The sequence below is a fragment of the Ornithodoros turicata genome, chromosome 7 (assembly GCF_037126465.1).
Source record: "Ornithodoros turicata isolate Travis chromosome 7, ASM3712646v1, whole genome shotgun sequence".
In the NCBI taxonomy this organism is placed as follows: Eukaryota; Metazoa; Arthropoda; class Arachnida; order Ixodida; family Argasidae; genus Ornithodoros; species Ornithodoros turicata.
This window is the reverse complement of record NC_088207.1, coordinates 20,156,019-20,179,337: the sequence shown is the minus strand read 5'-3', so window position 1 is coordinate 20,179,337 and position 23,319 is coordinate 20,156,019. Positions and strand designations below refer to the sequence as shown.

The 23,319-nt window shown below is 46.0% G+C and overlaps 1 protein-coding gene across 3 annotated transcripts in view; it reads left to right on the top strand.

The window, feature by feature from the left end:
- The window catches only part of LOC135400297 (beta-mannosidase-like), a 54,479-nt gene extending 31,378 nt beyond the window's left edge, over window positions 1–23,101 (top strand). For 2 of the 3 annotated variants that reach the window (XM_064632107.1, XM_064632106.1), the window contains exons 8-18: window positions 699–846; window positions 963–1,105; window positions 1,180–1,356; window positions 1,432–1,514; window positions 4,585–4,763; window positions 5,343–5,525; window positions 12,958–13,055; window positions 15,991–16,135; window positions 20,299–20,522; window positions 21,397–21,588; window positions 22,742–23,101. In XM_064632107.1, the coding sequence (XP_064488177.1) occupies window positions 699–846; window positions 963–1,105; window positions 1,180–1,356; window positions 1,432–1,514; window positions 4,585–4,763; window positions 5,343–5,525; window positions 12,958–13,055; window positions 15,991–16,135; window positions 20,299–20,522; window positions 21,397–21,588; window positions 22,742–23,029 (1,860 nt within the window). In that variant the 3' untranslated portion in view covers window positions 23,030–23,101. The remainder of the gene's footprint in view (window positions 1–698; window positions 847–962; window positions 1,106–1,179; window positions 1,357–1,431; window positions 1,515–4,584; window positions 4,764–5,342; window positions 5,526–12,957; window positions 13,056–15,990; window positions 16,136–20,298; window positions 20,523–21,396; window positions 21,589–22,741) is intronic. The other variant, XM_064632108.1, reaches the window with a different exon arrangement.
- The last annotated feature ends 218 nt before the right edge of the window (window positions 23,102–23,319 follow it).

Sequence of the window (23,319 nt, the reverse complement as noted above, 5' to 3'; positions counted from 1 at the left end):
CAATAATTAATAATCAGCCCCAGAGCCTATGACATGGTGAATAGGTTGCGGAAGACTGGAGGCTGTGGTAGCTACAGACACCGGAGTAGATCGCTTCAAAGTGGGCAGAAATCGCTTCGGAGCACAGCCGTTGTTTTCACCCCTGACGCTCTTGATTTTATATCTCGCCTACCACGTCGTCTCGGTACCTGGGACCAACGCCAGTATTCATGTAACAGGTGGGGCTATGCCATAAAAAATTACGGAAAAAATCGGAGACCCAAAGGTTAGGGCCCTGCCTGAATCTGAATGAAATCGCCCAGCAAGAAAAAAAAATTAAATATATTTTCTCACCAAGTTCACTCCTGACCGCAGTAAACAAAACTGTACCCTGATCTATGTCAAGATATAAAGCTTTGTGGTGCTGCTCGGTGTCTCAATATTTGAGCCATTGAAACTATACTCTCGACCAATCGTCGCTTTGTAACAATCTCGATTCTTTACTATTGCGCATCGTTATTATAATTTGTGACGCTAGCTAAGCGTTACTGACCTTTCCGGAAAACGTAGGACCTCGATCCTCACTGCGGGGCTCAACAACCAAATTATCACGAGCACTGGGGTGAAGTATCCCCTCTGGCGATGAAAGAAACCGATCGCCCTTACCGAAATAGAGCTGTGCTGTTGTGATGCTCGCTACATTGCTGATATTTACGCAGAGTATGAATATAAAAAGATGGTGGCCGAACGGATATGGAGAACAGAATCTGTATACCCTAAAGGTCACCGTAGCATCGAGTGGAGAAGAATCCACAAAAGTGGTCAAAATAGGCTTCCGAACTATCGAGCTCATGCAGACTCCAGTCAGTAAGTCTGTTGAGCAACATATATGTCGACTTCTGTCCGTGTTCTTTTTTTTAAGCGTCGCTGATTGTTTTAATATGTACCAAAACCTCACAGTACTTATAAAAGAAACTTTCCAGATAATGGCGCCGGTGGCCTTGAGTTCTACTTCAAAATAAACAACGTTCCAATCTACGCGAAAGGAAGCAACTGGATTCCTGCCGACATATTGCCCGAGCGTGTAACTAAAGAATATCTGACGTATCTATTGCAGTCTGCTAAGGTAAGCCATTTTGGTGTACACATATCTGGCAACTAAACGCTGCACAATCACCCCTTCGTCTATTTCTTTCTCAGTTTGCTAACATGAACATGCTCCGTGTTTGGGGAGGCGGAATTTATGAGTCGGACTTCTTCTACCAAACTGCGGACGAACTTGGGATCCTAATATGGCAGGACTTCATGTTTGCAGTGGCTCTATATCCAACCAACTCCGACTTCCTGGAGACCGTCAAAACGGAAGTTCGGCAACAGGTAGTGGAGATCTCTTGCAGTGAACTTTTCCAATGCTGCCGAACGCAGCGCTTCATACACAGCATATCTGAATAGGTGCGAAGGTTGCAGCACCACCCATCAGTGTGCGTCTGGGCTGGAAACAACGAAAACGAACAAGCTATTGCAAGTCATTGGTGGTGCGTATCAGATTCCTTTCCACTCCCTTCGTTTCTTTTTACATTTGTAAGGGGGCGTAGAGGAAATGTAAACTTGTAGGATTTCAGAAGTCCTTTCAGAGTCAGTCCTTTCAGAAGTACCTGACCTGTATATTTGTAGCGCATACATGCACGGTTTCTTACCTCTCACAGCTTATACATGTGTCACCTGACGCACGTAACCCTCGTTCGCTTACCTATACAAGTTTTAACGCAGTATAGAGCACAGCATTGCCAAGGACAAAACATCACATCGACGTCAGTTTTCTTAGTCACGGTCTGAAACAAATGATGCCCTGCGTCGACCAAACCTATTCACGTTGTCATCAACACGATTTCTGCAGTAGCCGTGGTTAATGTAATCCTTATGCAGATCTAGCGTTGCAGGAGTGCAATTGCAGAGAATTTACGACTAGGCACCGAACAATTCGCGGTTTCTTAGTGGGTTGTGCTACAGTGAACATAGGCAGCACAACTGGCCTGAGGGATTTCTTCTAAGACTGCCTATGTACTCTTAACGCACGTGACATAGTACGGGGAGACGTACGATGTATGCGGAATGTAGAGAGAGATAGAGAAAAAAATCAGTGGCGATTCAGCGGTAAATGCGAGAGAAATCGCGCTTTTCAGCGCTCTTCAGCGCTTTTCCGGTCCATATTTGACTTCCGGGTATCCACATCCAGTCTGAACCCAACTTCCGGTTGTCCACTTCCGGTATAAACCCGACTTCTGGCTCTCCACTTCTGGTCTAAACCCACTTCCGGTTGTCCACTTCAGGTCTAAACCCAACTTCCGGTTGTCCACTTTCCGTCTAAACCCGATTTTCGGTTGTCCACTTCTGGTCTAAACCCAACTTCCGGTTGTTCACATCCGATCTAAACCCAACTTTCGGTTGCCACTTCCAGTCTAAACCCGATTTTCGGTTATCCACTTCTGGTCTAAAGGTCTAAACGTCTTAAAAAAACGTCTTAATTAAATTTTAATTGCCCTCAATTACTTTCAATTACCCTTTAATGCCCTTTAATTACATGAGATAATCTTTTCATTTAATACGCTTTAATTATGTTTACTTGCTTAAGTTACCCTCATTTCACTCTTAATTGACGTTAATTACTTTTAGCTACGTTTAATAACCCGAGGTTAGCTTCACTAATCTTTAATTTCATTCAGTCTTTCTCTTAATTACATGTATCTTACAGTCAATACCTTTAAACTCAACTTTCTTACTTTAATTGCCTTGAATTACCTTTAATTGCCGTCAATTACTCTTACCTCCTACTCTTAATTACCTTCGACTATTTCAATTATATGTCATTTGCCTACATTTACATTGCCCTCTTATATCCCCTTTATATATGTCCACTTATACCTCTGCTCGGTGCTGCTCGGTCTGCTCCAGCTTCCATTTTGACACTCCTAATGCTAAGGCATTAAAAGATGGCCTCCCTTCATGTATGTGGATAGGTGCGGGTGCTTTCTGGCTGCATGACAAAAGAGACACGGAATGCAGGAGAGATGAAAGAACGACTTGCAAGCTCAAGCATCATCACCTAGATATGCAAAGCCAGGTCGTTTAAAAGACGCGACGTAGCCATTAAGAGCCCGCGAGCCGCAACGGTGCTCTCAGTAGCCGTAGCTAGACCGAGACAAGACGGCATGAGCCGCACCCGAAGAACACTCGCGAACCTCAGGCCGTCCTCAAAGTGTCATCGCGTCCTCGTCCGTGATGGGACGTCCGGAGGAAATCCGAAGAGTGTCATCGTGAGATCTTCCAGTGATAGTCATTTGCGTACATCCTGCGGCTGCCAGCCGGAGGACATATATAGGAGAAGTAAATTAGTTTAATAATGCGATATGCATTTCTATGCCTGCGCCCATTAATTAGTGTTTCGGTTTGTTTGTAATAACCAAATTCAACCGAATCAGCAATGACCATGTATAAACTACAAAAATACTACAAAGAGGAAATACAAAAACAATAGTGGTACAAATACAGATTGAATGATTTCAACGGATACTCCATGCATTGAGTTCAATGTGCGATAAATTATAGCTTGCTAGAACTTTCATTGTGATCTTGTTTCCATGAACATCCGTGCAAGGTCCCTGATGGGATGCTACACGGAGCATTGCCGTCGAAGATACAGAAAAGTGATGGCATATTACAGCGCTTGCTTGACTTTCGGTTGATCTTTTAATCAACTAAGTAGGAAACACGGACGTTACCTTAGGTGTATCCTTATATTCCAAGGAATCTGTCACTGGTGTGTTGCTTATACATGAAATTTAATTAAATTTAGTTACCTCACCCTTGGTTTTGACTGAGATGCAAGGAAGACTCTCGTACATGCGGGAGTTCGGAAGATAAGCAATATATAGTATATATTTTGTCTGTGAAAGGAAATTCCACTGTTGGATATTCCTTTCAAAGTCGGCTGCCTTAGTCTTACAATTAGTGGCACATGACGTTTTATATTTTTTGCTTTGTATACCACAGCACCCATTGTTCGTCATCGAAAAACAATGAAAAGTGAGAGACAGAAAATGACAAGCTGGAGGCCGAGGTTGCAAACTGCAAAAGAGAGAGTCCGTTTCCACTGTAAACGTCTGCTCACTTCTAAAAGTGAGGGATGAAAGTAGATATACTGGAGGCTTTTACATGATCCTATAGTGCTCCTGAGAGTATCCCAGTCTTGTCCCCAGATGTTGTCCCTAGAACCATCTCTGGAGTCCCATTCTAACACTCTTCTAACAAATTGAGGATCATGTGGGATATTCCCAGGATGTCACTGTTGTCCCACAATGACATCCTGAGGATGAGTGAGGGATGTCAGCGTGTTCCTGGGGCATTGATCATCAGTAGCAGCCACAGAAAGCCACCCTGTCTTTGAAATAGCTGCAGCGATTTGCAGAAGTAGACGACATCCTGACTTTTCTATGTCGTCGTGACCAAGGAGTGAAGTGAGCCTTCCACATCTGGGTGGCGTTGGCTCAAGTCGTGTCTCGTATTTTCACTCGTTTTTAATTCAGTTTTGCTCTTTGTTGGATTTAGGCCGATTTTGCCCCCGCACGAAAGAGACTACATAACTTTGTACATCGAGACAATTATGCCTATTGTCTTGGAGGAAGATCGAACACGTCCCTTCGTCTCTTCGAGCCCATCAAATGGAAAGCAGACCGAGAAAGAGAATTGGATTGCGACAGACCCTAATAGCGTCAAATACGGAGATGGCATGTATCACCCTTGTACACGTGCTTCAATTAAATCCCCGGGCTAAATAATTCGCGTAGCCGTGCACCAGTCGAAGAACTTTCTTTTCTAAAAGTATCTGTCCGATACAGGCTAGAAGATGCGCATCGTGTGAATGAGTGGGAGACGCCCGTTATTTAAATCAAAATGCAAATGAGTTTCGTGAAAAACATGACTTCTAAAGAAGGGCGCCGTCGGCATTAAAGGCCCTTTTGGGACCTTCAGTGGACACCATTTAGACAAAACTCTGCCACTGAACTCTGCCACTGGTCATTTGTTGCATTAGTTAATTCGTTTCGGTTTACATATTTTTGTCGCGGCTGGCCGCCGTGAAGCGCAACAGGACGCTCTTCCACTCCCTTATCCACCAATGAATTACGTGTTCTTGAGCTTACTTCGCAACGGGAGGAACCCGTTCGCGAATTATTCAGCCCAGGTATTTAACTGGAGTGCCATGCATACTATCAACTTGGCCGACGTGGATCAAGGTTTTCAATTCATAGTTTTCAAAATTTACCTTTAAATTTGAAAAAAAAAATCAATTGACTGCTGTTTTCTAGTTCACTACTACAACTACGGTTCCAACCCGTGGAATTCAAACACATACCCCAAAGCCCGCTTCGTCTCTGAATACGGAATCCAGTCTTTCCCATCACGGGATACCTTTCTTACGGCGGCACCAGAATCCTTCCTCGAGTACCCTTTCAAGATGTTCATGGGCTTCCGCCAGCATCATACAATCGGTATGTAGAACCGTGTCTCAGTAGTTAGCCGAATTTTGATATCTTTTTCATTGTTATCTACTAGTCGCAGCGTTCGAAAAGACCTGTTGCTGATATGACTTGACCTTCAGCAGGAATTGTCTTAATTCAGTCGCTTTACCAACTCTTGCTTTTAATCCTAGTTATCTCCAAGTAGGAATGACTAGAGAGCCGTTTGCATACAAGAAGTTGTAAATGAGAAAGAGAAGTGTGTAAGGTTCACTCCGTAACCATAACGGAAGCACATATTTGGCACACCACGAGGTTATGAAGCCATTAAAGGAACTGTAAAGCGAAATTCGACCCTCCTGTTTCTGTGTGCGATCTGATAGTGTTTGCCTGTGTGATATTGCACACAGAGCCTAAGCGCTCAAAGCGCGCTAATTATTACACATCATAAATTAGAAAAATTAAATCGGACGGTAGGTTGCGCCCCGCAACAGGTAAAAAACTCATGATCGGAGTACTCCCGTCAGGTGATACCTAAGTAATAGATGATGAACTTATGACCCGCTACTAATTACCAATAAACACTACTTTAAGAATCACAAGACAGCCATGAGGGACCATGTTTAGATATAAAATCATGCGGAAGACACTTAGCCATGACCATATTATCTTTTCTTGGCAGACGATATAGATCATCTCGTGAGTGAAACACCGACAACTTGCAAAGATGGGAGCTACAGTGAAATAGAGGCTAAAAACAGTCCAAGTATCGGGGGTAGACATTTATTAAAATACGTAGGGCACACCGGCAGCACAACAGGATAAAAACTAGACTTAAAATACAGTAAGCGTTAACGTTTCGGGACCTATCCAGGCCTCATCATCAGAATGAGGTTCATCCGTCACGCGTCAGATACCTCCGACCTAGATACCCCCGATGTTCTAGCTCGTGAAGGTCGCTGGGGAGTAAGGAAAAATCTAGAATCCTGGCACATCAAAACAAGTCCAAATTACATCCAGGTCCGCTTCCCGATAGGTACGCCCCCCTGTTTTAATAGCTGACACGTTACGGATGAACCAGGTCCCCCAAGGTCGCCATTTTCCCATGTATTTGTTCCTATCCCGATCGGTGCAATGCCGGAGGCCGCCCTTAGATACCCCATTGTTACCAGACGTTGGCTTGCGTTTGATTGTAGCGCGCTAAAGATCCAGTTGAAGCACAATCCAAGCCAGGCCAAGTCACCGAAGGAGAACGAGGACGACGAGGACGACTGCGTCTGCGGCGCCTGATACGACAGGTACGCTATGTGATGCACGCAGCCGTGCACTAGATCCTGCCGATCGCTCAACACGTTTAAAAACGGGACCAAAAAGTGAAACACGACACAGAAAGTTGTTATACGCGTTTTATTTGGACATATAAAGACTAGATTCATTCGCAGAAACAACAAAAACATTTTGCCGCTAAACTTAGCACGCTGAAGTGATCCGGAACGGCAACAGTGAGGTATCTAGTGGCGGCCTTCTTCGTTGCACGCTTTTCCGAGGTGAGTTTGGGGGACCTGGAATGAACCTCATTCTGATGATGAGGCATGGATAAGCCCCAAAACGTTAACACTTACTGTAATTTAAGTCTTGTTTTTATCCTGATGTGCTGCCGGTGTGACCTACGTATTTTAGTAAGTGAAATAGTAGCGACCTGCAAAAGCCCAGAGCCCGCACCAATGACTGCAATTGGACTGGTATGAGGGAAAACATGGGAAATTTATCAGGAGAAATTGAGAGAGGGTTACAAAGATGGATATGTGTGGAAAAGGTCTAAACTCTTTGCTTCACATGCTTGTGGAGTCAATGATATAGGGATGTCTCTGAAGTGAAGCCTCTGTTGAAGGCACTGGCATGTCCCCTCCTGAGTCCCTTCTCATACTGACGAAGCCATGAACTCAGATGATGTTTGATAGACAAGGTGATTGCCTATGTTCTATTAGAGATTAGGACTGGAACGTGTTTGTAGCAAACCCTGTGCACGTTGCGTTACTGGTTGGTGGGAGGTGTAACACTTGCGCGGGGATGTTCTCCTTCCTTCCTTGTTTGTTTACTGCTATCACTCATATGTTCATTCATAAACACAGTCATCAATAAAGCAATATTTACAAGCTTTGATGTCTGTAGAATGTATTTTACTGTGTAGTGGCTGTCCGGTTACGCCAGAAGGGTATATGTAGGGCTCCGTGTTTTCGGAATTACCCGAAAAAATTCGAGAAACCACACTCTGGTAAATTCTTAAGGAATTCGGATTAATCCGAAAAACTCGGCTCCCCTTGGCACATGTTTTCCCTGATAACCGGGTAATTGTTGTTGTCCTCATTTTGTGCCCCGAGTTTCTTCTGACCTCCGATACTGGCCCCACCGCAACATAATAATAGTTTCCATGACCGTTTTCTTCGGCGGTCATCTCGACCACTTCAGGATTCACCGCCGGGGTATTCCCCCTGTCTGTTTCCGGATTTCCTTATCCTACACGTGACCTAAGTACTAAAATAAGCATTGAACCGAAGTCATACGGAGTGCTCTTCTTGGAAGGGCAACTATGTGCAGTGCTGACGACAAGATGGGACGCAAGCGAGAGTTGTCTTGCGACTACGTCAAGCAGCACCCTGATTTCGGGGGGTTCACGTAGTCTCGCGGTCGCGATGCAGATGTTGTCGTATATAAGAACTGCCGCATAACAGTGAGCACCGCACACGGAAAAGGCGCATTTGGAATTGCGGAACAACTCAGTGTGCGTGGCACGAAATGTATTGCTAAGCTTGTGTCTCTTTAGTGTTGAAGCAATAGATGCGAGAACTGCGTTTTCGCTGCACGACCGTGCGTGCGTCGTAAAGTTTTCTCCGAAAACTCTGAAAACCTGGAACCCTAGGTATAAGTCAGACCTCTATTTTGCGTGAAAGGAATACTGTTGTAATCTTCCCGTGTTCACGACTAAACCATGTACTGTACCTCTTGTCAAGATGGCCGGCATTCAATGCTGCCCACAAGCACCTCAAAGAACAGTGAGAGCTTCACCTCCGTGAAAGCGAATAAACATGAGGGAGAAGAATGAGGCCTTGCCGACGTAAGAGGAGAGGAGTTTTATTTCGGGATCAGCGCGACCGGCTGGTCTGGACTGTGCGCTCAACGGAACTGATTACCGAGCGAGGCGCGCGGTAGCGATGTTGATGAGGCTGGCCGCGTTGCGTCGGCATCGTCATCACGACAAACATATACATGGCCACGCACCAGCAACTGCATCACACGTCCAAAAGGCAGAAAAACCTTTGTATACTTCAGAAGGAAAGTTTTCCCATATGACATGTACAGTACATACTTTGAGGACTTTTCTACAGTGCTTTCCTAATGGTTCCCAGAGCCACCGTGTAAATTGTTTGTACCGAAACTTCCTGCATGTACCATGGGCAGCGTAAAATTATAATACGTAACTTTACTGATAACAAACAAACAAAAAAACAAAACATAACAAAAAATGAAGGAACACGTGAATGAACTCACTTGTTCACTTCGCTGTTCCTGATAAAGGCGTAGTCGTCGCTTTCTCTCACGTAGCAGTAGGACAACTGGAACACTGTCCAGCCACTGTATTTCAGTGTACTGATTTCTTGAAATGCAACCGCTGCGCTGCATCGGTAACGTCTCACTTCGCAGCAACAAAGGCATTCCTCTGCCGTCGGCGTCGGCCACCAGACCTGAAGGAGCAATAGCATGTTTCCGCCGTGAGGCTCTCAACATTTTCATTACACATGAGGACTGTTTCCCACGCGGCCAGGTGACGGCGATGACGGCAATTCATCCTCTGTCGACGATTCTGCAGATGGCATTTGGTCGTGCTGTGTCTCCGGCGTGACTGCTGGACTATCCGAAGCTCGACGGCATTCAGGTTTGGTAAATTCAACATCACACAGCGTGTAACCCAAAACATTTCGCCATTACGGCTTCGCCACAGATCGGGACGCGGATGACAAAGGCGGGACTAGCCATAGCCGACACGAGCCAACCCAGTGTTGTTGGCGCATGGTTTTCCGCCGCTTGAACTGGTACCTGGAAAGCGCTCGCTTTTTTTCTGGACTGATGGCAGGTTTTCGTCAGGGACGTTCGGCAATTGACACCGTACTCGGTGTCGTCGCTGAAGTGCAACAAGAGAAGGCTGAAGACAACCTCACCGGTGCAATTTTTCTCGATGAAGAGAAAGCTTATGACAACGTGTTGCACAGCACAATCGTCGCGACGCTACAAGAGGCTGAAGTAGGACGTTGCGCCGTCTCATGGACCCAGGACTTTGTCTCTGACCGACGCATCTTTGTGCGCACAACGGAAGGTGACACCGCTTTCCACCCCGTCCGTCGTGGTGTTCCACAGAGAAGTCTATTGAGCCCTCTCCTCTTTGATGTTATAATGGCTTCGCTTCCCGCCGAGCTTCGTGATCATACCCGCATCATTCTGTACGCAGACGACATTGGCATATGGACCTCTGCCACCCGTCGAGACACTGACCAACGCCGGTTACAATGCACCTTGGATTCTATTGTAGAATACCTTGCCGACCGAGGCTTATCGGTATCCCCTGTTAAGGCCGTTGCAATGGCATTCACCCGGCGCTCATTCCAAAGGTATTCATTTGTCGTCTGTGGGGCACCGCTGGACTTTGTACCTCATTGTAGGTGCCTTGGCATGACATTACACAGAGGCATGACGTGGTCTCGGCACGTAAAAACAATAGCCACGAAGACCAGCAGTTTTGTAAATGTTCTACGTTGCATCGAAATATAGTCGTGGGGCCCTTCATGCGCCGACCTCTGTCAAGTTCTTACAGCGTTGATTCGGGGCACATTGCGGTACAACCTGCCTATTGTACACGACCTCAGCATATCCGGAGAGCGTGAGCTTCTCAATATTCAGGCCCGAAGCCTCCACTGCTGTTTAGGAGTTCCGAGAACGACAGAGACCTACTCTGTCAGAGGCACGCGACACGCCAGCAGCCATCCTACGAAGCGTGGAAACACTCCGGACATATGCGCGGTACCTCACTCAGCACCCCTACCATTATCTTCGGCTCATTGATATTGGTTGTCCGGACTCTAGCTTTGGTATTACTATAGTGTACCTCCCCACCATATCATCAGTGCGTTCCTATGCCCCGCCAGTGTGGACTGTTCGCAGGCCTCCTGTGTGTGACCACATTCCTGGTCTTCTGAAGAAAACTCTGTACCTCCCGTTGGTGCTCATCAACTTACGCTGGAACGTCTCAACTGAGCTTACTCTCAACGACTCTCTGTGTACATCGATGGATCAGTTTCTCAAGGCGGGTCAACAGCAGCCTTTTATATGCCACATGAAAACCTTGAAGTGGCGCACAAGCTCCCCTACGAAACGTCATCTACTGAGTCCAAGCTCTTCGCCATACTGACCGCGTTGAACCACATAGCGGTATCACCGCCTGGCGCTTGGGTTGTGTTCACGGACAGTAAGATGGCGCTAGAAGTTCTAGCAAATTATTGTTCCCGAACAGTCGGCGGCCTAGACACTATGATAGTCGCAATATACAATCGACTTCTATCCTCGGGTCATAGCCTGTGTTTCTAATGGGCACGCAGTCCCACCGGCCTGCACGGAAATACAAGCGCAGACGCCTTAGCACGTCGGGCACATGGGGACGTCACTTTCAATAACTGTCTCCTATCACTTTCAGCCCCAGCATGTCGGTTACAGACACAGCGACTACGTCACAGCGGCACTCGGCGTTTCAAGAGGACGCTGTCCTACTGAATGATCATCTCCGGTCTATCCACTCATCGATGGACACACCACTGCTCGCGTCAAGAAGCGTCCATTCTACGTGGTGTTCATTGCAGCCAAAAAGACTCACACTCAGACAGAGGACACACAACACAAACTGCGAACTCTCAACTAAACTTTAATCCCAGTGCACAGATAAATTTAAACAGTCATAGACAGAAAAAGAAACAGATAACAAAAAAGGCAACAAGGTAGAACAAGATCTAAGGACATGAGTCAGACAAGTTCGGTTACCAGTACCCTCACGATATCAAGGCAAGAGCTACTAAGGGCAAGAGTGAACGAAAGGTTATTTTATAAACTGAGATATTCCAGCTCCGCTTGGGACAGGCCTGTGGAAGGCTAGCTTACACAATTGCCTGCGCTTCTCTTGATAAGCGAAGCTTCCGCGATTTCCCGTACCTTCTTGTCTTTGAACCTGGCCAGAATCAAAGTTCTTTCAAAAAAGGGGGCACAACCGCACCTTGAACAATGCACTGCTAAGTGGCCTGACGGCGAACCAACCAACCAACTACCCCAGCTTGCCACCCTTGTGAAGCGTCCATTCTACACTGACTACGACTTAGTGCCGCCTGGACACCTCTGCTTCTCTGTAAAATGGGTCTTCTCCACTCGCCCAGATGCCCCACTTGCGCTGTTGAAGCTGATATTCAACATCTTCTCCTCGGCTGTCACAGATCCGACACTCCTCGAGCCACGCTCAGACGACGTCTACTCGAGCTGCGGTGCACGGACTTTTCACTGGCCACTCTGTTCGGCCCATCGACATGAGACACAACGTTCTGTGACCATAGCAGTTTTGACTTTCTTGAGCGATTCAGGTCTTATAAACAGCCTGTGAACTCCAGTCGTGCAACCTCATTCTTCAGTGCCCCACTCCCACCCTCAACGCATTAACCTCATGCTTTTCTTTTCAACTCATCTTCTTCTGTAATTCATCTCACCCTTCTTTCACCATTTGTCACTCTTCATCTTTTTTTGTCATCTTTGTCTTTAATCTAGCTTATCATTCTTTCACCGTTTGCTAGTTTATCCTTAATTTCCGAATTCTTTTCTTTATTTATTTTATTCTTCTTTCATTTCTTTTTCTTTTTTTCTTTGCGGAATAGTAAGCCGACGTCCCGTTTGGCTGACCTTTCCCACCTTTCTTTTCCCTTTGGACTACTAAATATATCCGCCTCAGCCCCCACTATTGTTGTTTACGGAGTACACAGCCTTGTGCTCGCATGCAATCTTTGAAATTTTAACTACTAAAAAAAAAAAAAGGAATTCGAAAAGAAATATTTTGTAACTGAGATGTACTCTTCGTAGGCTTTCATAATATCATAAGGTTTACCCTGGGTTGAAATTCACTTTACAGTTTCTTTAAATGAAAGGAAAGCTAATGAATGGACCTGCTACATCAAATGCACATGTTTCAAGTACATGTCACCAGTATTGAGACTAAAAGAGTATAATCGCCTCCTATTCTTGCTAACAAGCCTCCGTTGGGAAAGTAGTCCAAAAGCCGGCCTCCTCAGCTTGTGAATAGTGTTCGGCAGCCGTCTATGTCTAGTATTTTCAGCATATTCCCAATGCAATCTACAATCATTATTAATCGAGGTCTCGCTCTTAGGCACTGAAAACAATATGGGTTTCATCAGTCAGGAATTTAATTTGCCATTGACGGGGGACACAGCAAAAGACTTTGACATGGTAGTGTATTTGTCCCAGGTAAGCGCATCTCTTCTTTGTTTTGTTTTCTGCCTCATTCGATGAATTAACGCTGAAATGCTTATTATTATTAGTGGTGATGGTGGTGATGGTGATATGGGTCGCCATTGTCGGCCTCACAGTGGTGGGTAACGTCACGACTTACGCCCTGGGCCCTTATAAGTAGTAATGTTTAGCTATCAACACAATGAGCCAGTCACAGAACAGTTCCATTCCGTTATCTGGATGATTATGGCGCTCAGGGTTGTTTGGATTTAATCCAGTCCATATTTTTTATATTACCTACGCAATTTTAGCTGGATCTTCCTGGATTTGATCCAGCACATAACCAGGAGACCGTCTGCGTCACCTATTCTAGCGACAGCGAGGGTGAGGAGGCTAAGAGCAGCAGAGGGCGTAGGTGAGAACACCATCGCCGTCTCCTGCGTAAGCGTCGTGCCGTCGTCTTTTTTATTTTTTGTTACCATGACAACGAGAGCTGCTGGTTCGCGCACGTGTAGTCGCTGTTGCGTTTCGCGGCTTTGGCATGTCTGAGGTTCCGGAAGAGAACGTTGAGAAGGAATGGCCACGGTGGCATGAATACCTACTGAGCGACGACTGCTTAAGCAAGCTAGATAATGACCTCTGCAGTATCGGCGTATCTTTTCAAACACAGAGATCGCGATACGCAAGTCTCTACAGAACACTACAGAAACACTGACTACGGCGAGTTTCATAACTATAACTTACTAAAACTTAACTTACTAAAAAAAGATATCCACGAAGACTACAGAACTGGACGTCACCGGGATGTACTGGATCAAAGGCTACTGAAATGAGGCTCACCTACCATGCCCCTGTTCCAGTAATTTGATGTTTACTTAAAATTTTCTATTAACATCTGGCCACCAGTCTGTGCTATAGGTATTCCGCTACAGTGATTTATCCAGCCCCCCCCCCCCCCCCCCTATATTACATCCCTCAATGTTTTGAAGATACGCCCTTAACTTTTCTCCCTGCCGGGAGGGGGGGGGGGGCTTGCTATTTCAGCCGCAGACACATTCCGGTAATGACACGTTAAGTTATGACACGTGGTTCCCCATTTTTTGCGACACCCTCGTGCTCGATATTCTGGATAAGCCACTGTTCTGCTGTACTATCAATACTACTACTTATAAATATATGCATCTAACAAATATTTTGCTATGCTGGTAATCATGTTTCCGAACGAAAACAGGTTGATGTGATAACAATAGCTGTACAAGACGGTCGCCACCAGTATCAAGGTCAATGAGTGGAGAAAAAAGGTAAAACAAGAGGCGGGAACGCTTCCTCCTCCTCTTGTTGCACCTTCCGCGGGCGCTTTTATGCGACAATCAAGCAGGCGGGGCTGAAGCAGCACTTTTATTTTTTATTTTTTCGACTATTTCTGTTGCTGTACTGTGCATAGTTTGTGTTGAGTCTGCGGTTATCCTTGGAGGACTCCATATTTCTGTTAAAAAAAGTTCAGGTTCGCTTGGGAATAGACCTCTACCTGTGAAACGTCATCGTGACGTCGGTAGACAGACTGAAACCGAAACGAATCGGAAGGGGTGGGCTGGGCTCCACGAATGGGCACTTGTTCGCTGCCTCCTACTGAAAGAACAGTAGGCCTGAAGGTCGCGTCCTTTTTCGGGGACCATCGAAATCCCCTCAAGACCGTGGCTTTCGTGCGCGACCTTGTTCGCCTGCGAGTTTCGAGCGTAGTTCAAGTCTACCAAATTGGTGGCGCTGCCGAAGACTATGTCGTGACTTGTTTACAAACAGGGAGAAGACAATTTTCAAAGTTCGACTGAAAAAATAAATTTCTTCCAATGAAAAATTGTCCAAAGCTTTCCTAAATAGTGGCAAAAGTTTCCAGAAGGTAATTAGGCCTTGTTTGTATCTGTCCCTTCTATGTTGTTCCAGCCTCAGAACATCAGTTTCTCTCTTGCCGAAGGTCCCTCAATCCTCCGGCGGGTACGTCGCCAGTTATAATTTTCGTTCACTTAAACACCCTGTATTGTGGAATTTAGTTACTCCTGAGTTACTGAGGCGTCTGTATAAAGTGGTAAATAATTACGCGTCCCATTAATGGTGGTGTTTCCCACTCTCATGCTCAAGATTTATTATGACAGCGTAGGGGACACTAGGGGTGACAGAAAAAAAAACCTCACATCCAGCGTCTGTGCTAACTTCCTCGGTCCTCACACACAAAATGCAGTTTTGTTACAGATATTCGCTTCTGAAGCTAAATAACAAAGACGGTTAAGAGCATCAGCTGTTTACTATATACATTAAAAACAAGACTTTCGTGCAGTAGGCTGCACTTCTTCAGGCTGAAGAAGTGCAGCCTACTGCACGAAAGTCTTGTTTTTAATGTAAAAAGTAAACAGCTGATGCTCTTAACCGTCTTTGTTATTTTTGATTCTGCATCGCCGGAAACTTGCACATTGCTTTTCTTCACGTTCTACTTCTGAAGCTACTTAGATTTCTTAATTGTAACTTAGTTACTTGGAAATAGGAACTTTTTATTCGTGACGATAGGAATCGTGATAGCACTCCGGGGACGGCACAATAGACCATTTCCATGTACGTGTCGTCCCCGGCGTCGGAATGGAAAACGTCGCATTTTAACCTCAAAATAAGGCACGTCGCGTTGGAAAGTAGCAAGAGAAGATTGCCAAAAGAATGCGGGATGAGTGAGAGCGTATCGTACTGATCAATGACTGCAAAGCGTCGTGAAGTTTAGGCCAAGAAAGTCCGCGCAACCTTGACACAGATTACCTACCCCAAAATGACATGGCAGACGCATGCAGGTGGCAGTGCATTTCGACGTCAGGGACGACACGTACATGGAAATGGTCCGTTTCACTGCTTTATTGTTTGCAGCGTTTTTGTTTTTCTCCACCGCAGCTGTAAACGATTTCCTCTACAGATCGTGCAAGCACAAGGCATCAAAACCGGAGTGGAGTACTTCCGACATCTACGCAGTATCTTACACGATGATGAAGGCCACAATATGGGTGTGTTGTACTGGCAACTCAACTCAATTTGGCAAGCGCCCTCATGGTCTTCTATTGGTAAGTCACTCACGTGTAATTATTCAAATGGAATCTTTGGAACCTCTTCCTCTACTCACCAATCAGTGCCATAAAGTCTTAAGGGACATAGTGTCTCCCTATTTCAGGCATGGGAGGTCCTTCTTCGCGAGCTATGTCGTTCATGTTCGTCTGTGCGTATGTTCGTCTAGGTTTTATGAGTTCTTTGCAGCGCCAAGACCTTGTCTAAATGGACAACCACGGTCTTCCACGCAACGTGTCATAAAAAGTAAACTCGTCCGAAAGTGGACACTTTCCATAATCGTGTCGCCCATAGCGGCGGAATGCCAAACGTCGTACTTTAACACAAAATGACAAGCAAGCCAACATAGCTTTGGGTGACCTTCTTGGCTTTTTCCCTCTCTCTGTTGAAATAAATATATCACCCCCCCACCCCTACAACAAGAACAACAACAACGAAAGAGAAAAAAAAGTGGCGACGCTTTTCGGACTGGCACGTCGCATGGGAAAATAGGCAGACAAGATCGCAAGAAGAATACGGAAATAATGAAAGCCTATTGTACTGATTACGGGCACAAAGCTTCATCAAGTGTGGGCCTCAAACATCCCCGCTACCTTGAGACGGATTACCTAACTTAAATACCTCAGACACAACAGGTGTCTGAGCATTCGCATATGCTTACTCGGAAAATGTTCATTGTGGGACCGACATGGGACGTTGGCCACATACCACATACTACAATCATTTTTATTGAAATAAATTAGTTGAAAAAGTATCCTTTTTTTTTCTTTGACAGAATACGGAAGTGCGATCCTGATTTGTCCAAATTCGCTACCCTAGCACAATAGTAACAGCTGAAAAAAAAAAAAAAAAGTCCGGCATTGGCAGCTTGAAAAGAATGATTACTTTGCTGCTCTCAGTTATCCGCCAAGCAGCGACGGAAGGAAACGATGGCCCTCCCCCTCCTGTCTACTTCTCGTTCTTGCAATGTTCTTGTTTTAGAAGAAGACAAGCATTGAAATGAAACAGAATGGGCAAGGTGCATGTCCTTCTTCGCCGCTTGGCAGAGAATTGAGCGCGCCTCATCTGCGCTTCTCCAGGCGGCGCGCCGAACAACTGCGGCGACAGCGCCACAAGATGGGAGAATTTGAAACGGTTGAGGAGGTGTTGTTCCTCTACATGAGTCCCGACCGGCGGTGATGGTATGCCGCGGAGAGGCGATGACGGTGGCCTATCTCCATGGCCGCGCCGGTGGAACTGAAGCCGGTGCTCCACCGGTTGCTCTTTGCGTGTCTTTTTTCCGTTTTAACTGCTACTCAGGAAAAATTAGATAAGGGAAGCAAACGAAATGTGGACGATTCTGCTGATCAAAACACGGCCGCTACACGTTCGCCAGCGTTCGTAGGCGTCGAGCCGAAACTTCACTGCCTATTCCGCTTCTCAAGTAGCCATATTGGCGCATAAAGTTATTTGAGCGTGGACATATTCTGTACAAATCTGTCAGATTGCGTTAAACTGGGGGGGGGGGGGGGGCGGAGAGATTCTTAGATAGGTATATATTTATAGACGTTTGTGACACATCTCTATAAGATGGGGCTCGTGATGAGCCACAACAAATCCGCTATCTGACAAATGCAAATGTGTCTCTTCACGTGTCTCGGCTTGTTACGCTCTTTACAGCATGTAGATGCAACAACATGCCCAGATTATTCACTGTTTGTTTCACGATAGGTGAAACACCCTGCATATATGTATAATGTTGAAAACACTCTATATTGTGTGCAATAGCGTGAAAGTCACAAACAATGCCTTTATTGAATACTTCACAATTGTACGGGTGTGCAATTGTTTCGACTTGTACGCCGATGCGTGAAATCCAGGACACTCTTGGCTCGTTGTCCCACTCCCAGAAAGCCGGTCTCACGTGTGAAAGTGCATGTAGTGCGCACGGACGCAATTTTCATGGATTGAAAACGCAGTATAAAGTAGCACAGCAGTCAGTTTAAACATCCAGTTTTCTTCCTATCAAACTGTTAAGCAGTAAAATGCACCATGCGAACTAATTCACACCACACACTCATAATTATCGCAGAAATTGAATTTAAAGTACGCCGCAAAAAGCCACGGTGCGCCACGGCGGTGAAGAGCAGTACCAGCCTGTGATCTGCCTGGAACCTCGCGCTGACGCTGTAAGGAGAACGCTCGCTGATTGGTCTAGAGAAATGTCGTCTGCTACTCGGCTGTTCGGGGTTCTGAAAAAGCCTTCCTCCTCGCTCGGTAGTGATTCGGTCGCTCCTTTTATCCCCAATTCTCCTGGAGAACCGGCAAAACTGGTTTACGGCGACACAAGGACAAGGCACCGACCCCCGCTGACCGGCGAACCACACACACACACTTTCATCAGATGTCTCAATCTGAATGCTTTTCGACGGCCCTTTGTACTCCTTTAAGGTCGACTTTATAGTGCGCCGTGTTCGTTTCCCATTCGCACACGAAGTTTTCATTAGAGAGTTTTATTGCATCGTCGCCTTTGCGCACGTGCAAAACATAAAGAGAGCTCCGCGCGTTGTGCAGTACCACGACTCAATCGCTTATGTACGCAAAGGTGACAGCGTACAATGCACTAAACTCACTATTATCTATTTCAGAGCGCTATACTGTTCTTATGCGTGCCATTCAAATATATATCACCCGCACCCTCAAATATATCACCCTCTTTGAGACGACTAGTCACAAAAAAGTCAGTAAATACGTTTCGCTTAAAGGGACTATGAAATTTCCCGAACCCCCATACTTTTTTTCGATGGAAACTGTTCTTCCCGCAGAGAAACTAATATGCCACAAATTTTTCCGGACGAAATCGCTCCACTCTGCGAGGAGCGCGCGCTGGAAATGTCTCTTCCGCGTTCCTTCTCTCCCGCGCATATTTCCCTGCCGATGGTGTAACTGTACGGACCGCTCTTCGGTTCCCCGTTACGTCACCGGTGTTGCACAATGGCAAGTAATGCAGCGAGCTCGCGCTGTGGCTGCCGCCACTGCCGAAATCTGCCGATCGCGCGAAAGCTGCTGTCATGGAGATTTCCACTCCCGATGAACGCATACGCGGGATCCTACGGCGCATGCTCCAGGCGGGATTCCTCGGCTCGGCAACACGTCACGATGACGTGTTGCTGAGCCGGCCGTGGTCGCGTCAAGTTACCCGTTGTGTCTCCGCTCGGCAGCTCGTCACGGCGCGGCGCCAGCTGTCCTCCCTTCGCCGCTCCGATTAAATTCGCTCCCGAGAAATCCGCTCGCGACGAAAGTAAAATTTCGGTTCTAGACTCAAAAAAATGTCTTCCTTCGAACGAAACGAAGAAAAAAATCGTTTCATAGTCCCTTTAAGGCCAGCGACACTCAGTCACAAGAGCGAGCGGGCGCTATCTTGTATCCGCGCTATGTCAGCGTCGCGATGTCATCTATCGTGCGCGCGTGAGAACTTGCTCTCAGTTGCAAGCACCAGACCAGCCTTGACATCCTTGACACACTCTTAGAAAAAAAAAGAAAAGGTTCGAAGAGGTAACCGGCTCTCTTACAGCTTCTGCTGTATCGCCCCATGCGGAAGGGTACGACAGGACTTTTTACCTCCTCGATTGCGGCGCCATCTTTCGGAAGGAAACATACGCAGGGTGGTTATATAACATATATTATATATTATATACAGAGTGCCCTAGGACAATCCATTTGCACACTTGAAGGGTATACATTTGACACCCAGGGCGGTAACGCTACGACCCATGTACACGGTTGGAATTTACCACTCTGTGAAATGAATTAAACTTGACACATTTGTGGGACTAGCATTGGTGACAAACCATTACCACCTTAAAAGGTATAAAATTGACCAGCATTTTTTCTAAAGAATGCAGCATTGAGCTCAACTTGACATCTTCGGGGTGCTCTCATGGACAATACATGGATTATCGCACAGCAATCACCCACGCTTCACCATCCCACGGGGAGCATTACGTTAGCCGTCTTTGTCTACAACCGTAGACGGCACGGGTATGATGCGGAAACAACATGGCGCTTCTGCTCGCACTTAGAACTCAGTGTCGCTACTCTGAATTTAATGACTCTAAGGATAACTTCACGGGTGTAGAACCCAGACCAGTATTGAAATTTAAAAGGTCTTTGTTTTACGCAGAATACGGAGGCAGATGGAAGATGCTCCATTATTTCGCTCGCCGGTTCTTCAGTCCGCTCATTGTGGTACCGTTTCTCAACGACTACCTCTCCTCGACCGGGGAACTTCATGCTTACGTCGTTAATGACCTTCAAGAAGATTTTCCAAATGCTGTGCTTCATATTGATTTATACTCATGGGGAAACTTTGCTCCCGTTCATCGATTCAGCGTTGTTTTGGACGTGGTACGTGCGTCGCTTTCTTTCATTATTATTAATGACTCAGCATTAGAACGGTCACGCGAACGAAATCCCAGTGTCGTCCGTCGGTGTACAGAGAAGTGGAAAAGGGCGTCGCGCGAAGGAGCTCGAGAGGTTGGCGTGCAATACGCTGTGTAGATGGCTTTTTCTCCCGAGCATGTGTAGCTACGTGAGTGTGTGAATGCGTGGTTTACACGTATGGATATGGTCCCTTGTACGAGCAGTGTGCGTGACCGCTTACGAGAGCGTAGCCGAAAGAACGAGAACATATATATGGCGAGGGAACGTACAAAACGAAACACACACACACACACACACACACACACACACACACACACACACACACACACACACACACACACACACGCACACGCACACGCACACGCACACGCACAACAAAATCCATAGGAGAATCTCTAATGCTAACTCATTTCCGTCATATCTGGCCTTCGTGCGAACTTGCTTATTTATTTTTATTCGTAAAATTAACTCCCGAAAAAGTGCGAATTTTTAGGTCTCCATGGAACACATCCAGTTCGTGAGAAAGTTAGTGTCGTGAGCGTTGTAAGGACCGATATTTGCAATGCATGATACTGAAACCGCAAAAAAAAAACAAAGAAAGATCTGAGGGAGCAGTGTTTTTGGGTGTCTCGAGCTCTCCTAAGATTTAATGCTTACCAACTTGCCAATCTGTGGAACGCTCCGTTTGAATTTGAATACTACTCAGTACGTCCGTTGTGAGACACGCTATCTGGAGAACGCTGATGTCACACGTCGTGCAGGCTGCGATAGTGGTTACATTGGATGTCTTATACTAATAAAAAGGACGTTCTAATTGGCTCACTTATTTCCTCTACAGCGTCGGGAAGGCTCTGTACAAGCGTACGTTTCGAGGTTAGGTGACTTTATGAACATGACATCCTGTACCTCTGCTACATGCTTCCTTTGGTTTACACTCACTGACAAAATGGGACGACCTCTGGGACCTGCAAATTATCTTCTACCTGAGACCCCCAAGAATATCAAGGGACTCAGGAACGCCACCCTTACGGTAAGTGTGTGTGTGAACACGTGTTAGCGTAGATCTCACACGTCCAAAGTGCGCGCACAAAAAATAAAGAAGAACAAGAGGCACCCAACAACTTATACGACATTTAGTGGGTTACACCGTTTGATGGATCCGATTTTCATCAATTGTTGTGGATATATTCACAGCGCATTTCACTGACGCCATATCGGGGCAAAACGTCTATGTGGAAGCACCGCTGTGCTGCGAAAATTTATGTGTCACAGTCATTCATGTCAAGCACACACTGTCTCGGAAAATATGCTACATAGTCTGTGCTCTGTGAATCGTGTGGGTTTTCGTGTGGAGGTATATACAGGCCCGAAGAAGGCCAATGAAAACTGCAGCTGTCGCACGCGTGAATAGCCGGTTGTTGTATGCTGTGAAGACGTCTTCGCGTGAAGAGGACGCTTCGATAAAGAAAGAATATGGACCAACGTCTCCGACAAAATGCCACGCGGAACAGGAAAGGCGCCGCTGGGAACATATACAGGGTCGATGAAGGGCCCATCTCAACTGGCCCTTTGGATCAATCGTGCATTGTTACGTACCCAGTGTCCGGACAGCGAACACCTGGAAACGTGTATTGGTGCATAAAACGTACAGTTCTTCGCCCAAGCATGATCTGTATGCGCAAAGGATCATTTGATGAGCCGTGGTGTGACCCATTGGAGACAACTGTCCACAGATCTCGCGACACGAGCAGAGGTGCAGTGGCGCCACGTAATGCAACAATACATAATGAAAAAGAAAAAAAGAAAACAAGACTAGGGTGACGATGAACAAACAAACACACACACACACACGTTTGTATTTTCGTCGTCTCCATAGTTTTTTTTTCATCGCGTATTCTAGTCACCACCACACTCACTTCCTAACCATTCTTTCAATAACGCAGGAAAGCACGGCACGATTATCATTAGGGATTTAAAATAAATATGTTTGTGTTTCGTCGTTCACAGTAATCTATTCCTGGCACTACACTTCTTTGGTTCATTTTTAAAGGCAGTCAATCGCAGGTACATTTTAGATTATCTTTCCAACGTAGTTGCATAGGCAGATCGCGTTTAGGAAGTTGGGACGGACTATACTCGTAAATGTCTGCTATTTTACAGATCAGTCTTTTTCTCCTCTTCAGATAACCAACGTAAGTGGCCCGTTCGCCGGGCATAACTTAATGAAAGACTTCACCGTAACTGTAGCCACTAATTATATTGCGTTGTTTGTGTGGCTGAATGCGCGCAATATCAGTGGCTACTTCTCAGACAACGGATTCGTGATGTTGGAACCAACGATGGACCTGCACTTCTTTACAAAAGAAGCTATCACGCCGGAGTACCTCAGGTCTGCGATAACAGCAGTTTCCCTTCCTGACACTGCCACAGCCAGCACAGGGACAGCGCGGGAAGCAGTTGTACTGTCATAGGGTTCTGTGGAAATTGTGCTGTTTTGGCGTCGTCGGATTGAATAAATCGAATAAATACAATTTTAACACATACTGTCTATTGATAAGTCTTGAGGAAAACTAACTAACTGCAATAACTACTTACCCGAAAAGCAACTATAGTAGATAACTAATTCATCTGAAAAAGAGTGTAACTTTCAGCTGTAACCAGTTACGTTTTTCAGTACATTCAAAATCGTAAGATCGTTGCAATAATATTTGAAAGCATTCGCATTTATTTTCACTATCGTTTGCCACATGTTATTCGTTGC